Source organism: Mya arenaria, chromosome 5 (genome assembly GCF_026914265.1).
Source record: "Mya arenaria isolate MELC-2E11 chromosome 5, ASM2691426v1".
Lineage (NCBI taxonomy): Eukaryota > Metazoa > Mollusca > Bivalvia > Myida > Myidae > Mya > Mya arenaria.
Genome location: NC_069126.1, coordinates 38,490,116 through 38,505,088, shown reverse-complemented (window position 1 = coordinate 38,505,088; position 14,973 = coordinate 38,490,116). Strand labels below are relative to the sequence as shown.

Below are 14,973 nucleotides of genomic sequence, written 5' to 3'. Positions count from 1 at the left end.
CGGATACCGCATCAGGATTACATGTATTTTATGGAATTAAACGACGGATCCAACGTCATGAGTAGATGTATTACATTTAAGTATATGACGGATACCACGTCCTATTTGTGGTATTTTATATAAATGATTCGACGGATCCCACGTCGTAATTAAGAATACAAATGATACTCTACAAAAAGTAAACAAATCGGACGGATACCACGTCCTAGAAATTCGTATATATATATTTAGAGAGAAAGGTACACAGAGAAATATTACCTTTTAGGCGGATTTGGCAGACAGCCAGGGTAGAAGTAACAGCCTTTTGATAGGCTGACAAAAATGGGGAATAGCACGTCATCCTCATCAACAGGGTTTCTCGAATGGAAACAATTATCAAGATGTATGGAAACGATGACGGAAAGCATGAAATGCTTACAACGAGAGGTGACCTCCTTAAAACTCCTTAAAACGGGGGAATTCCCAAGAAAGTGATTACCCCATTTGTGAGAAACAGATCTGCCTTGATAAAGATTATAAGAGCTCAGATGAGGATGGTAATGATGTTTCTTACTGATAAGATTGAAGGGGTCTGCGATGGTGAAGTTAATGAATGGGATGCCCTGTCAGATTTCTTAATCCAGGACATAGAAACTGGAGATCCAGTTCAAGATGAATTGGCAACCGTGGTGAATAAATCATTGAGATCAAAACAAAAGAGGAAAAAATGACAGATCTCCAAAACAAACACAAAAGACCAAAAAACATTGAAAATCTTGAATTAACTAAAGTTGACGAGATACTGTGGAATCAGTTAAAACCAGAAACAAAGGCCTACGATTATGGGCAGCAGAAATCACAAGCCGTCCTTTGTCAGGCTCTTGTTCCAGTTGTAAAATTGATGCAAACTATCAAAACGGACGGTAACAAGGAAAATAAAGAATTAGTTGGTGACATTTTTAAAATCCTAGCGCAGGGAGTTCTCTCGTCAAACGAAAATCGGAGAAAAAAGATTAAAAACAAAAATGTGTGACAATCCACCTTCGGCAGCAATGCTATTCGGTGACAAACTGGAAGAAGATATTAACAAAATGAAAGAAACCAAGGCAAAACTAACACAAGATCAACCAAACAAGCCTTTTTTATCGAAAAGAGGAGGGGGGCACTGACCATACAACAACAGAAAGTTCACTGCTTACCCTCATCACAACAATCAAGCACAGACAAACTATCAACATCTGTTGAAACACCAACAACAAAAATACACAAAAACAAACAAAAAATAATATCTGTAAGTAAAGATATCAATGTATGTTTTTGCAACACAACTGAAAATTTTCGAGCTGGAAAAACTGGGGATAATATCAATGTATGGGAAACAATTACTAGAGACAAATGGATACTAATAAAACTATAACAGGTTGCAGTATAGAGCTATCCGACATTCCCCAACAAAAATATGTTTCAAAACCGATTAAACGATGACAATACTAAAATTCGCAATGAATTAAATAGACTTTTGGAATGTAGAATAATTGAAAAGGCACCAGAAACCACAAACAATGAATTTATTTCTACCATTTTTATCAGACCGAAAAAAGATGGACGCGTATGCGTAATACTTAACCTCAAGTACTTCAATAAACATTATGTTAGAAAATTACATTTTAAGATGGAATCTGTATGAGTGGCAATTAACATGGTCAGAAAAGATTGTTATCTTGCATCTGTGGATTTAACGGATGCTTACTATTCAATTTGAATCAGAGAACAAGATCTAAATATTTCCAGTTTATCTTATTCAAAAGTGGCAGTTTACCAAGCTAGTCTTGGGATATTCATGCAGCCCTAGAATTTGGACAAAATTGATGAAACCAGTATTTGCTTATCTCAGGTCCACTCATAACAGTAGTGTTTACTTTATCGATGATTGTGTTTGGCCTGGGATAACTTCAATTTGTGTACACAGAATGTAATTGATAACGTATTAACTTAATGGACAACCTGGGTTTAACGGTAAATTTAGAAAAGTCCGTTCTTATTCCATGTACAAAGATTATACTTTTAGACTTGGTATTGTGTTCAGTCTCAATGACAGTAAGGTAGACGAAGGAGAATTGCCATGATATTATCGCTGTATGTAGAGACATGCTTTTTACCAGTAGAACAACAATAAGAAACTTTGCTAAACTGATCGGTAAACTAATCGCGGCAGAACCAGGTGTTCAACATGCTCATTTATACATTAGGCCTCTTGAACAGATAAAAGAAATCCAATTGAAAAAGCATAGAGGTAATTTTGATAGCTTTATGAACGTGCCGAGAAGCATAGACGTTTCTTTACACTGGTGGATACATAATGTTGAAAAAAGTTACAAAAACATTGAATCAAAAAGTCCAGAAATTGTTATCTATGCAGACGCATCCAACGATATATATGGCGTAACAACTGGTTGTAAAACGTGTGGATATTGGAGTCCAGTTGGAATTAAAACCTTGCAAGATAGGACTCATAACTTTATGTAAAACCGTTACAAATAAACATCTTCGCCTGTATACTGATAATACAACAAGTTGTGCGTATATTAATAAGTATGGGGGAAAATTTGAATTATTAGATAGTATTGCAAGAAGAATATGGTTGGGTGCATTGACAGAAAAATTCAATTATCAGTTTCCCACATCGCCGGCACGGAAAATAAAGCAAACAAACTCAGTAGATCCACTAATGATGATACTGAATGGTCATTGGACCAAGGGGTCTTCAAAAAATTGAAATTACATTTCCCTCAGATGAAGATAGATTTATTTGCTTCAGGTTTGAACACCAAACTGAAGAAATTTGTATCGAGACATCCTGAACCAAAATCATTTGCTGTAGACGCATTCACTTTACAATGGTCAGGGCATTTATTTTATATATTCCCTCCTTTCAGTCTACTGTCGAGGATTCTTCAAAAGGTGGAAGAAGACAAAACTCAGGCAATTCTTGTCGCGCCAATTTGGCCAAGGCAAAGTTGGTGGCCAGATCTTTTAAAGTTAACAAAAAGCAATGTAATAGTGGTACCAAACACCCAGATCGTTTTGAAATTAGTGCACAAACCAAACAAACAACATCCATTAAAAAAGATGCGCTTAGCTGTTTTCAGCATATCAGGCGAGCGTTTGGAAGTGTGGTTGTTAGCTTTCTTACACAATTGTTTGTACAAGGATTAAGCTACTCCACATTAAATACCACAAGGTTGGCTATAAGTTGTTTCTGTAGATTAACTGGAAATACAAATATTCACGATGATGAAGTGATAAGAAGGTTTATGAAAGAGGTATTCAACGAGAAACCATCATTGCCAAAGTACAAAACCACTTGGGATGTGAAGACTGTATTACAATATTTGAAACAAATAGATACAGGGTCATTATTGTCCCTATCCTGCAAACTATGCATGCTGTTTCTTCTTGTAACAGCTCAACGTTGTCAAACACTTCATGTTATCAAACTGTCGGATAGTCATCAAACTGCCGAAGGCATTGTCATACACGTTTCAGAACTGATCAAGCAGAGTCGGCCAGGCGTCCATTTGGACCCAATTGTGTTAAATTCATACAGGACAGATGAAACTAGAGCTATCATTGAAGGTGATTAATACCCCCGAACGCCGCCCTGATATGAAATTGCAGTCAACTATTTGGAAAGCCAACCTATAAATGACAACTTTATTTTATGGACTATTGTCAGTTATTTTTTTTTTTTGATTGTTTTTAAAAGTTAGAAAAAAGGTTTTAAACAATATCAGTGATGCTAATACTGAGATGTTAATACTGATATATTTAATGTTCTAACCCAGCAAACACATGACATTGGATCAACGTCGGATATAGGTTGGATTTAGGTCGGGACGTCGGCGACTTAAATACAACATTGTATCAATGTCAAAATCAATATGTCAGTCCGACATCGCAATTAGACATCGAACCGACGTTGTGATTTGGTTATTGTTTGTAATAAGTTGTATTTTTCAAGTTAATACATGATATACACATGATGTAACATGAAGTTGCTCGAAAAATCGTGATATTGCTGCAAATAAATACTAAAATTCTATCATGTTATCATTCAAGTTGCTTCCCTTGTCCGTGCCCTTGGTTTCTGTAATTGGAATTTCCGCATGGTGTCGCATGTTTATAGACTTTTTTCTTTCCTTTTTTTGTTGTTGTTAAAATTCATCTTGTTAAATAAAAAATAGCAGAAATAATTATATCGATAGCTTCTAAATATGTCATTTAGATAATTCCGAAAAAAAATGCATGTTTAATTCCTTATCTTAAAATTTCGCAATTTTGAACCCATTTTGATCCGCCATATTGCTCATGAGGTGTATGAATATTGACGAGAGAAAAAGAGTCAATTACTCCTCTAGAGACTCAACGGTTCATATTTTAAATAATACAACAGGGTATGTTGATACAATGCATGTTTAACGGTTTATAGCAATAATTTTCTGGGGTTTACAAGGTTGTTTCAATGAAATTTTAGCATACATGTAATTTAACCCGATTCGCCCTCAATTGACTTCGCGCCGATTTGTACTTTTTGTATGAGAAAACAATGTTAATTGTTCTCTTGAATAATCTCAGGATCCGAAAGGCCCATGTTAGTTACCATTGTTTTTGTTAAATTCAATGTCATCCAGCAAAATTATATATATTGTTATCAAATTCATAGTATTATGTACCCCTTTTTGACAGGTTTATGACAGATGATGTAATGCCTAGCTTTACCGTGAAGGGAAAAAGGAGAAAATGACTTTCCAAAAGCAGTTTTTCAAGGTATTCGAGGTAATACTTGCCAAGTCAAATCTGCTTCTTGACAGTAATTATCTAATTATGTTATTATCAAAGTGAGTACCAGGTAAAGTCTTGTGCATTCACCTCTTATAAAAATAACACTAGTGCCCACTCAAGGAAAACAAAGCAATTATTCACTGGAAATGATTTCTCACGCGATAGCTTTGATCACAGATTCTAGTAACTGTAATAAGTAAAACAATTAAAATATAATGAAAAAATACAGCAAATATTGTACCAAAACTGGAGAAATTTTGTTGTGTGGAATTTGATATCAAAACTATATTTTCAGCAGTTTCAAGACAATATAATTTTGTTTGACAAGATTTTTATGTATTTCAGCAAGTGTCACTGTGTTTACTGCTACTGAACATGAGGTTGATGGGGCAATTGGATCCTGTCTGAAGTACGCTCCAGACAGACAATGATGTGGAGGACAACGAACTGTTTACACAAGTTAATTAACATACATCTCTAAACTTATAAATTTACAATTTGTCATTTATTTTAATGTGCCTTTGTCATTTAATACTTTTAGTGTGTGTACAGATTTGTTGTGAAAATAAAACTTGTACATTCTCTGAGTTGTTTGTTAATGAATGTAGGTGAATGCTCGGGTAATTCCTAATTACCTGTTACCTGTGTGGTATGCATATTTATACTATGAATTTTGGTCGTTATCACGACGTTGTATCAACATCGTAACTCCGACATTGTTTCAACGTCGTAACTCCGACGTTGTTTCAACGTCGTGTTTTCGACGTCTAAAAAACTTTCATTTTCAACCAATATACAACGTTAATCCAACGTCTGTTTCTGACATTGTTACAATGTCTTTCCAACGTCAATTGTTTGCTGGGAAAGCACAGAATATACGATTGCCTATGACCATCTTTAAATAAGTTAAGTTACTTTTTTTATACCAGTAGTTTAAAAGTAATGGTTTATATAAACATATTTAGAAAGGAAAACACATAAAATGTTATGGATGGGGTTATTTTTGTTTTGTACAATTTCCGATTGTTATTGTTAAAATTAGAAAATAACACTATTATTATTGTTGTGCATTGCACAAGTTTACATGGCAATCAATAAATGTTATAAAATTTCCAGTTATGCTGAGGGACAAAATTTTGATTGAAGAGAAACAAACAAAAGAGCACTAAAAATGTATGTGAAATATAAACAAACCTCTTTTGCCTGAACTTTATGTATTCATCAACTTGGTTCTTCCATGAACTTTATTTAAACTGTTATCACTGATGGCCTTTTTTTATGAAGTAACAAAGGGCAATAACTCAGTGATTAGCTAAAATGTAGATGTGGTTCCTGTACACTGCACTTCCTCTCATTATGATTTATCATTGTATGAAGTTTTTTAAAATTCCATCTAGTTGTTTTCAAGTTATTGTCCGGACAAAAATTTGACAAAAAAAACACAGAAAAAGCCAATTACTCTGTAATTTGCTAAAATAGTGTAATGATTCATGGACACTGAACTCCTTCTCATTGTGCTGTACCATTGTATAAAGTTTTGTTACATTCCATCCAGTAGTTTTCAAGTTATGCTCCGGACAAGAAAAAAGTAACAAAGGGCAATGACAATTGGCTGAAATAGAATTGCAGTTCCTGTACACTGCAAAAAGAGGGATTTTTGTGTTGGATGAAATTATTATCAACCTTCGTCCTCCCTTCTTCAAAGGTAAGTCTAGCATAATCATTCAATTATGCTAAATTGTTCATTTTGAAATGTCATTCAAAATAATTTATTCCATGTTGTTTTCTCATAATATATAATTATTTTTTTCCCCATTTTTATGTCCACAAAAACAAATGAAATTGTTACAGTATTATCATTGTCACACAAAATATCAACGTACACAACAACTTTTTCATTTGTGATCAAGATGCATGTTTTATGCCCCCGAAGGTGGGCATATTAAAATCACACCGTCCGTCCGTCCGTCTGTCCGTCCGGCTCTGTAACTTTCTCTTGTATGGACAGATTTTAAAATAACTTGCCACATGCGTACCACATACCAAGACGACGTGTCGCGTGCAAGACCCGTGTCCCTACCTCAAAGGTCAAGGTCACACTTAGTGTTTATTCACAATGGAATGCTGCATATAAGGACATAGAGTATAGGTTGTCGTGTCCGGGCTGTAACTTTCCCTTGTATGGACAGATTTTAAAATAACTTGCCACATGTGTTCCACATACCAAGACGACGTGTCGCGTGCAAGACCCGTGTCCCTGCCTCAAAGGTCAAGGTCACACTTAGTGTTTATTCACAATGGAGTGCTGCATATAAGGACATAGAGTATAGGTTGTCGTGTCCGGGCTGTAACTTTCCCTTGTATGGACAGATTTTAAAATAACTTGCCACATGTGTTCCACATACCAAGACGACGTGTCGCGTGCAAGACCCATGTCCCTACCTCTAAGGTGAAAGATACACTAAGTGTTTATTCACAAGGGAATTCCGAATATAAGGACATAACAGTGTAGGTTGTCAAGTATGGGTGGTATTTTTTTATGTTCAGAGGCAATTTAAAATAACTTGCCATATGTATTTGACACGTAAAGGTAAGATCAACTTTTCATGTAATGACCTTGTTCGTAAGTCAATGTCACATTAGGGGGCATTCGTCACATACTGTGACAGCTCTTGTTTCTTCTGTTTTTTTACCAAGCTTACATGATGCTATGAGTCTATACATTTATATTGTTAACAGGTCTTGTCAGTCTATACTTATCATCTTTGTGTTCACAGGCTTTGCAACCAGTACAATCATTGCGAGTGATTGACAGCTGAACAATGGTTTAGTTCAATGACAAAGTCTGAATTATTAAATTCAATATTCAGTAAAACAATGTATTTATATGAACTTAGGAAGGATAGATAATTAATTTAACCTGAAAATCGATAAAAAGAACAGTACCGTAAATGACTGGGTAATAGACACACGTTTTCCCTTAGATTTCGATGAAAAAAATGCCTGCGTCAAATAACCAGTAACAAGCTTTCCCAGCAGGCACACAACGTTGAAATATAGTTGAATATTGGTCACAACGTCGATCAACAATATTTCAAAGTTGAAACAACGTTGAAGCTTCAACGTTGAAAAATTGTTGACATTTCGACGTTGAAACGAGGTTGAAATACGGTCGATACCTCAACATTGAGGATGGTTGAAAAATGGTTGTCATATTGATGTTGTCATGACATTCGAATATAGATCAATGTTCTGTTCTGATTATATTGATATTTCCACATTCAATTTTTTATAGAGAGCCATTCATGCTTGACGAGTAGACTTCTTTTTTAGGCTGAATGGCCATCTACCGCAATTCAGAGTTACCCCGATTGGAAAGTTCGAAACGAGTTGCGCCCCTAGCGTATTGCGTAGTTCCGGTCAGTTATCAAAAAATAATGATTGTGCAGATCATCAGTAACAGCAGAGCTTTAAAACTATCGTAAATTCCATTAGTTCAAGCTAACTACGTGTGGGAAGTGACAGTCGGTTCTATTCGAGTAAGTATGTTTGGTATTTATTTAAAAAATGTCAAACAATTATGTTTTTGAACGAATTATTTATTGAAAATCATGCATTTCGGATACGAGGGGATTTCGGATACGATTTCAAATTATGGTGAAAAATGTTCATATCAAGTGGTGTCTTGCATTGTTATTAACAATACTGTTCTTTGCATCTATTATGTTTATAAAGGATGGTTTATTTACATTTATTGTTTTAATCTTTTACATTTCAGCATGCATGAAGAAGAGGTGGCGCATCGCATTGTTGATGGGGCAGTTCTTACCATTAACATGTACATACTGTATAAATGTAATCCAAACAAAACTGTGTTCTTTATAGTTTTCACCTTACCTTAACCCTTCAGCAGTTTAACTGCAACGTCTATTCAATGTTGAAACTGCAACTCTGGTTCAACCTCATTTCAACGTTGTTTCCACCTCATTTCAACGTTGTTTCAACGTTTAAACCGCAACGTTGTTTCAACATTGAAATCACAACGTCAATACAACTTTCACATACAACCATATTTCAACCTTTTCTCAACGTTGAAGGATGACTGTTGTTTCAACGTTGCTTCAACGTTGTTGTGCCTGCTGGGTTTTGAACTTTTTTCTGAGGTCAATTTCAGGCCAAGAGTTTGTTTAGATTTATGTAGAAAGGGATGTTACTCACGTCATATCGATCGAGTATATACAGGTTAAAATGGCAGTTGAAGATCGGGATACGGTATATCGTAAGACGTTTATAATAAAAAAAAAATATTGAACGATTTAAATGATTAAATATTATTTTGAATAAAACAATAATTAAACATGCATAAAAAAGCTAAGTTAGGCACTGTCAAAATATTTTTTGTCAGTTGTACGATAAGGTGTGAAAAATTTGCACTGCCTTTAGACCTGTTTAACATACCAATACTACAAACTGATGCGATAATGGTCTTGTTTTTTCGCACTTTTCCACGTTCATTTTTCTTTTCTGTAGGTGTTGACATTTTGAGAACAAACTTGTACAATATAAGGTTTTTGCATAACTTCACTTTTCATTCCTGACAGGTTATCGTTTACGATATACTGTCAGAAAGAAATCTTACAAATAGTCATAAAAGATACTTTTCATTGCCATCCAGAAACAAATTGTCACACTAAGTACTTTTCAGTGCCTATCCTAACATGAAACGAATAAAAATGAAACATATTTTGCATTATTTTTGTCACTGTCAACAAACATGGTGGCCAAGATTGGCAGATGATTTTGACATTTTTTCTTTGCGTCCTTTAACAGAAAACATAGATAAAAGTTTTTTCTCAGATTTTTCACGGATTTTTTTGCCTGCGTCTATTACCCCCAATCGTCTTATACCCAGTCATTTACAGTAACCTTAATTGAAGAACTAAATTCATAAAGTATGAATTCTTTTCCCTTAATGTTACTAAAAACAGACAATAATTCCTATGTATAAATATATCGGCTACCGTACATTTTTATGTAGCAAGATGTGCTTCCCTTGCTTCTACTGTAACCTGCGAGACCAACAAACAAACACCAGATAGCCGAGCTTTCTGGCGTAATGAAACAAACACCAACAGATCCCTTCAGGGAAAAGCATGCTCGACCCTGAAGGGGTCCACTGGTCTTTATATATACTAACTTCTCCATTCTCACATATGCCAGGCTTTGCTAATTTGCATATTACCAACCGACTTACTATGCCTCACAGGACAGCTGAGCTTTCTAGCAAGTGCATAGAAGTGGAGAATATGAACGCGCATCTGCAGCCTACAGTGGACCGTTACACTACTAAGTAATTTTGATAATATATTGAATGTTCACTTTGCATAATAAAAATATTTTACAATTCAATCATAAACATTCAGTGTAAAAGTTGCTCAGAATTTATGGAAGTTCAAGCAGTTATTAATTTTTTTGATATTTCAAATAGATTTCAAAATGTAAAACAGTCAGCCATTTTGTGGTCTTGTTGTAGCTCAATCGAGGCGCCATGTTGTATTTTTGTAGGTCTCTTTAAGAAGAATCCAGTGAAGTTTAATCGAAATTTGCCTGATTTGTCTTTCAAGCAATTATTTATGGCCGAATGCCTGGCAAAGACTGATCCCAATTGCTCACTTTAAGCATTTTGTGCTCAGGTGAGCAACAAACACAAATGAGTTGAATATATGAGTTGCCAGGTGTTGGGCTCAAACTACTGACTGGTTGATGCAATACCGAGCTAGCCTAGGTTCACAACTGATCAATACTTTGCCATTTAAATCATTAGGATCAAAAGAACCGTTATTAATGGTGCTTTTTAAGGTTTTACTAAGATGAAAATTACTGTTACATTTATTTTGTCAATTGGCAGTGAAAACTCTGTATTATTATACCACTATAACAGATAAGCTGTGGAAGAAAAAACAACCTCAGAGATATTTCTTGATAAAGCAGTTTAGAAAAAAACAATAGTACATGGAATAAGAGTATTAATATATAAAGAATACTTACTATACTGTTTAAAAGACATGTTTGCAGCTTTAGCATCCTTGTGTATGTGGTTGACTGCAAACGCAAGGGAAACTGAAACACATGAGAGCTCAAATTCAACCTGCACACAGAACTTCACTGCTATTCCAACTAAACCAGCAATGCAGTGGCATCAAGGGCAACAAAAGAAGGTTTATATTCACACGATAAGGAAATTTAAGAAAGTTTTGTGTATCCTATTACAAGCAGCTACCTTGACTTAATACCTACCAACACCCAAATGCTATCCCAATGAGCTTGCTATATACAACGTTAAATTACTAAACTAGACTCAAAACTAAAGTAATTGAGCCAAAAACATTATTCCAAACTAAAAAAAAAATGTTTTGAAAGAGCTGTTGATGTGAATCCATTTTTGTGGCTGTCCCTGTCTTTTAATGACTTCATGAAATTTTGAGTAGGCTGAAAATGCCACATTACAAATTCTCATGGTGTGCCAAGTAGTTCTTGAAGCCAATAAAGGTCACAACCTACATAAATTATGGTAGCTGTCGTTTAAATTTTCAACACCAGTGATTCCCATCAATACACATTGAATTTTCTTTATTTATTTTTTTAACTTTCATGTGCCTGTACATACATGCCATATTTCTAGAGACCATTCAGGGGGATTTGTTCAGAAAGGCTGAAAATTCAGGGGGATTTTGATAGTATTCAGGGGGATTTTAAGCAGGTGTTAGTTGGCAAAATTCGAAGTATTTTTAGTCGCAAGTACAAAAAAAGTATTCACATATATTTGTTGCTATGAAAACCTTTAGCTTTTTGAATATACAGAATTATTTGTATATCATTATTATTCATATTCTGCGACTATTTTCTCACTCTCTTGAAATTGAAATTGGAAGGTTCAATATTGTTGTATGTTTAGAAGGAAAATATAAACTATGCAATACTACCGTATTATATCATGCATAGGACACACTTTTTTACCCCCAATTATCATCTTAAAAATTGCCTGCGTCCTTTCTATGCTATTAGAATTTCATCTGTTTTTTTCCAAGTCCATTTCAGGTCGAAAATATTGGACCGGGGAAGAACGCGGTAATAGTAAGTATCTGTACTGCGTCACCGAAGAGAACAACTGACATAGGTAAAATCACGCAAGTTAACACACGCAGAAATATATTGAATGTTTACTTTAAAGTGTTTACTTTTTTACAAAAGGGACGCTACTCACAAAAACTCGATGTGAGTCAGCACTTTAACTGGATTGAGTTATAACGGCAACGGAAAATCTAGAAAGGAGGTATTTATCAATTAATCGTTGTTCATGATTTTAATGTTTCGATATTTTACAAAACATTTTGTTGTATGTTACTGTTTTAAAAAATTAATAAAGGAATGTGCATAACGCAAAGTAGCATTATTGTCACTATCAAATCTTTTCAAATGTGCGAAGGTGTGAAAAACACCCGCTGTCTGTCATTAGAAAAACATCAATAGAACAAACTATTGCGATGGTAATACCGTATTGTTGTTTGTTCGCACTTTACACGAGGAACCTTCTGCTGGCAAGGCTAATTACCAACACGCAATAATTATGCTGACATGCTTTAATCCGCGCAGTGACAAACCTTATCAAAACAATCATTAGTTTTGACAATACACAGTTTTGCAACGGTTGCAACGGTTGACTGTCATTCAGAAGGCATGTCGGGAGATGCAACGGTTGCAATGATTGACTGTCAGTCAGAACTAGTCTATTACAGCATTTGTATAAGTCTTATATTATGCGTGAATGTTCTCAAAATGTCAAGACATATATCATTGTTGTGTACGCTTAATTACCGAAATACGACGATAATTATCGAAATACACAAGACACTTATCGAAATATGCCTTATATACAATTTTTGTTTGTTTTTTTACTTCAATATATGTTATAAATACTTAACCAACTTCAATTTTTCGGCTCCGATTTTGACATTTTTCCGCTGCGTCCTATCTTATATATTAAGGGGTTTTACCCGTTTTCTCGATATGATATAATATGGTAATATAGTTGAGTCTGAATTTCATTTTTTGCTGGCTAAATGTCCTTTTTATTATGATTGGCATCTACAATTCAATATTTCCAATTCATGGAATACCTTGAATAAATTTAGGGTTTTTATGTCACACAAACAATATAAGACATGATGTTGTGAAGGACTATTGATAATAGTTTTATGTAACCTTTTTGTTCGGATAGAAAAAAAAATAGGAAGTTGGCCATTTCGATGTTGTTGCTGTTGTTGTTGTTGTTGATTAATCGTGACCCCTTGTTGTATTTTTGTAGAGTGTCACCCAAGGAAGCTTCCTGTAAGTTTAATTGAATTTAGACTGGTAGTTTTAGAGGAGATGTTTTTTTAAAGCAAAACAGGAAGTTGGCCATTTTGTTGATGTTGTTGTTGTTGTTGATCAATCGTGACCGCTTCTTGTATTTTTGTAGAGGGTCACCCAAGGAAGCTTCCTGTAAAGTTTCATTGAATTTGGAGTGGTAGTCTCAGAGAAGATATTTTTTTAAAGAAAAACAGGAAGTCAGCCATTTTCTTGTTGTTAATCAATCATGACCCCTTGTTGTATTTTTATAGAGGGACATCCAAGGAAGCTTCCTGTAAAGTTTCATTGAATTTGGCCAGGTAGTTTCAGAGGAGATGTTTTTTAAGCAATTGTTGACGGACGGACGGACTGACTGACGGCGGATGATGGACAAAGACCGATCACAATAGCTCACCTTGAGCACTTCGTGCTAATGCTGAAAACATTGGAGAATGATTTGGATTCAGTAGCTTCTTGGTGCTTTAACAATAACATATTAATTCATTCAGGAAAATCAAAATGCATGTTGATTAACAATGGTTACAAATCAAAACCCATCTCCCTGACATCGCTGTGAAATAATACAACAATTGAACAAGTTACAAGCCATACAGTTCTTGAATTGGAAAGAATAAGTTTTCAATGTTCAGGAAACTGAATTCTAGAATAGCACTTCTAAAACAAATTAATTACCTCTTAACTAAGCTACATTGTATGATATACAAAAACTATTTTACAATGCGTATTAATGTTATCCACAATGAACTAGTTATGGACTATTGTTGTTCTATATGGAGCAGTTGTATACATTCACACATACGTAAAATATTTATTATTCAGAAACAAATCTGCAAAAATAATTCTAAGACAAGAGCTGTCACAGTATGTGACGAATGCCCCCGAATGTGACATTGACCTATGAACAAGGTCAGTACATGAAAAATTAAAGATGAAACAAATACATATGGCAAGTTATTTTAAATTGCCTCTGAACATAAAAAAATACCACCCGTACTTGACAACCTACATTCTTATGTCCTTATATTCAGCATTTCATTGTGAATAAACACAAAGTGTATCTTTCACCTTAGAGGTAGGGACATGCATGGGTCTTGCATGCGACACGTTGTTTTGGTATATCGAACACATGTGGCAAGTTATTTTAAAATCTGTCCCTACAAGGGAAAGTTACAGCCCGGACACGACAAACTATACTCTATGTCCTTATATGCAGCATTCCATTGTGAATAAACACCTAAGCGTGACCTTGACCTTGGAGGTAGGGACACGGGTCTTGCACGCGACACGTCATCTTGGTATGTGGAACACATGTGGCAAGTTATTTAAAAATCTGTCCATACAAGGGAAAGTTACAGCCCGGACACGACAACCTATACTCTTTGTCCTGATATGCAGCATTCCATTGTGAATAAACACCTAAATGTGACCTTGACCTTGAAGGTAGGGACACGGTTCTTGCACAAGACGCGTCGTCTTGGTATGCCGAACACATGTGGCAAGTTATTTTAAAATCTGTCCCTACAAGGGAAAGTTACAGCCCGGACACGACAACCTATACTCTATGTCCTTATATGCAGCATTCCATTGGAAATAAACACACTTAAGTGTGACCTTGACCTTGGGGGTAGGGACAGGGTTCTTGCACGCGACACGTCGTCTTCGTATGCCGAACACATGTGGCAAGTTATTTTAAAATCTCTCCATACAAGGGAAAGTTACAGCCCGGACACGACAACCTATACT

General features: G+C 35.1%; 1 protein-coding gene across 1 annotated transcript in view; it reads right to left on the bottom strand.

Annotated features, from left to right (window-relative positions):
- LOC128234618 (zinc transporter 9-like) overlaps positions 1-14,973 on the bottom strand; it is a 308,991-nt gene that overhangs the window by 64,320 nt on the left and 229,698 nt on the right. Inside the window, exon 15 of the mRNA XM_052948969.1 lies at positions 10,870-10,941. Coding sequence (XP_052804929.1) covers positions 10,870-10,941 — 72 coding nt within the window. The remainder of the gene's footprint in view (positions 1-10,869; positions 10,942-14,973) is intronic.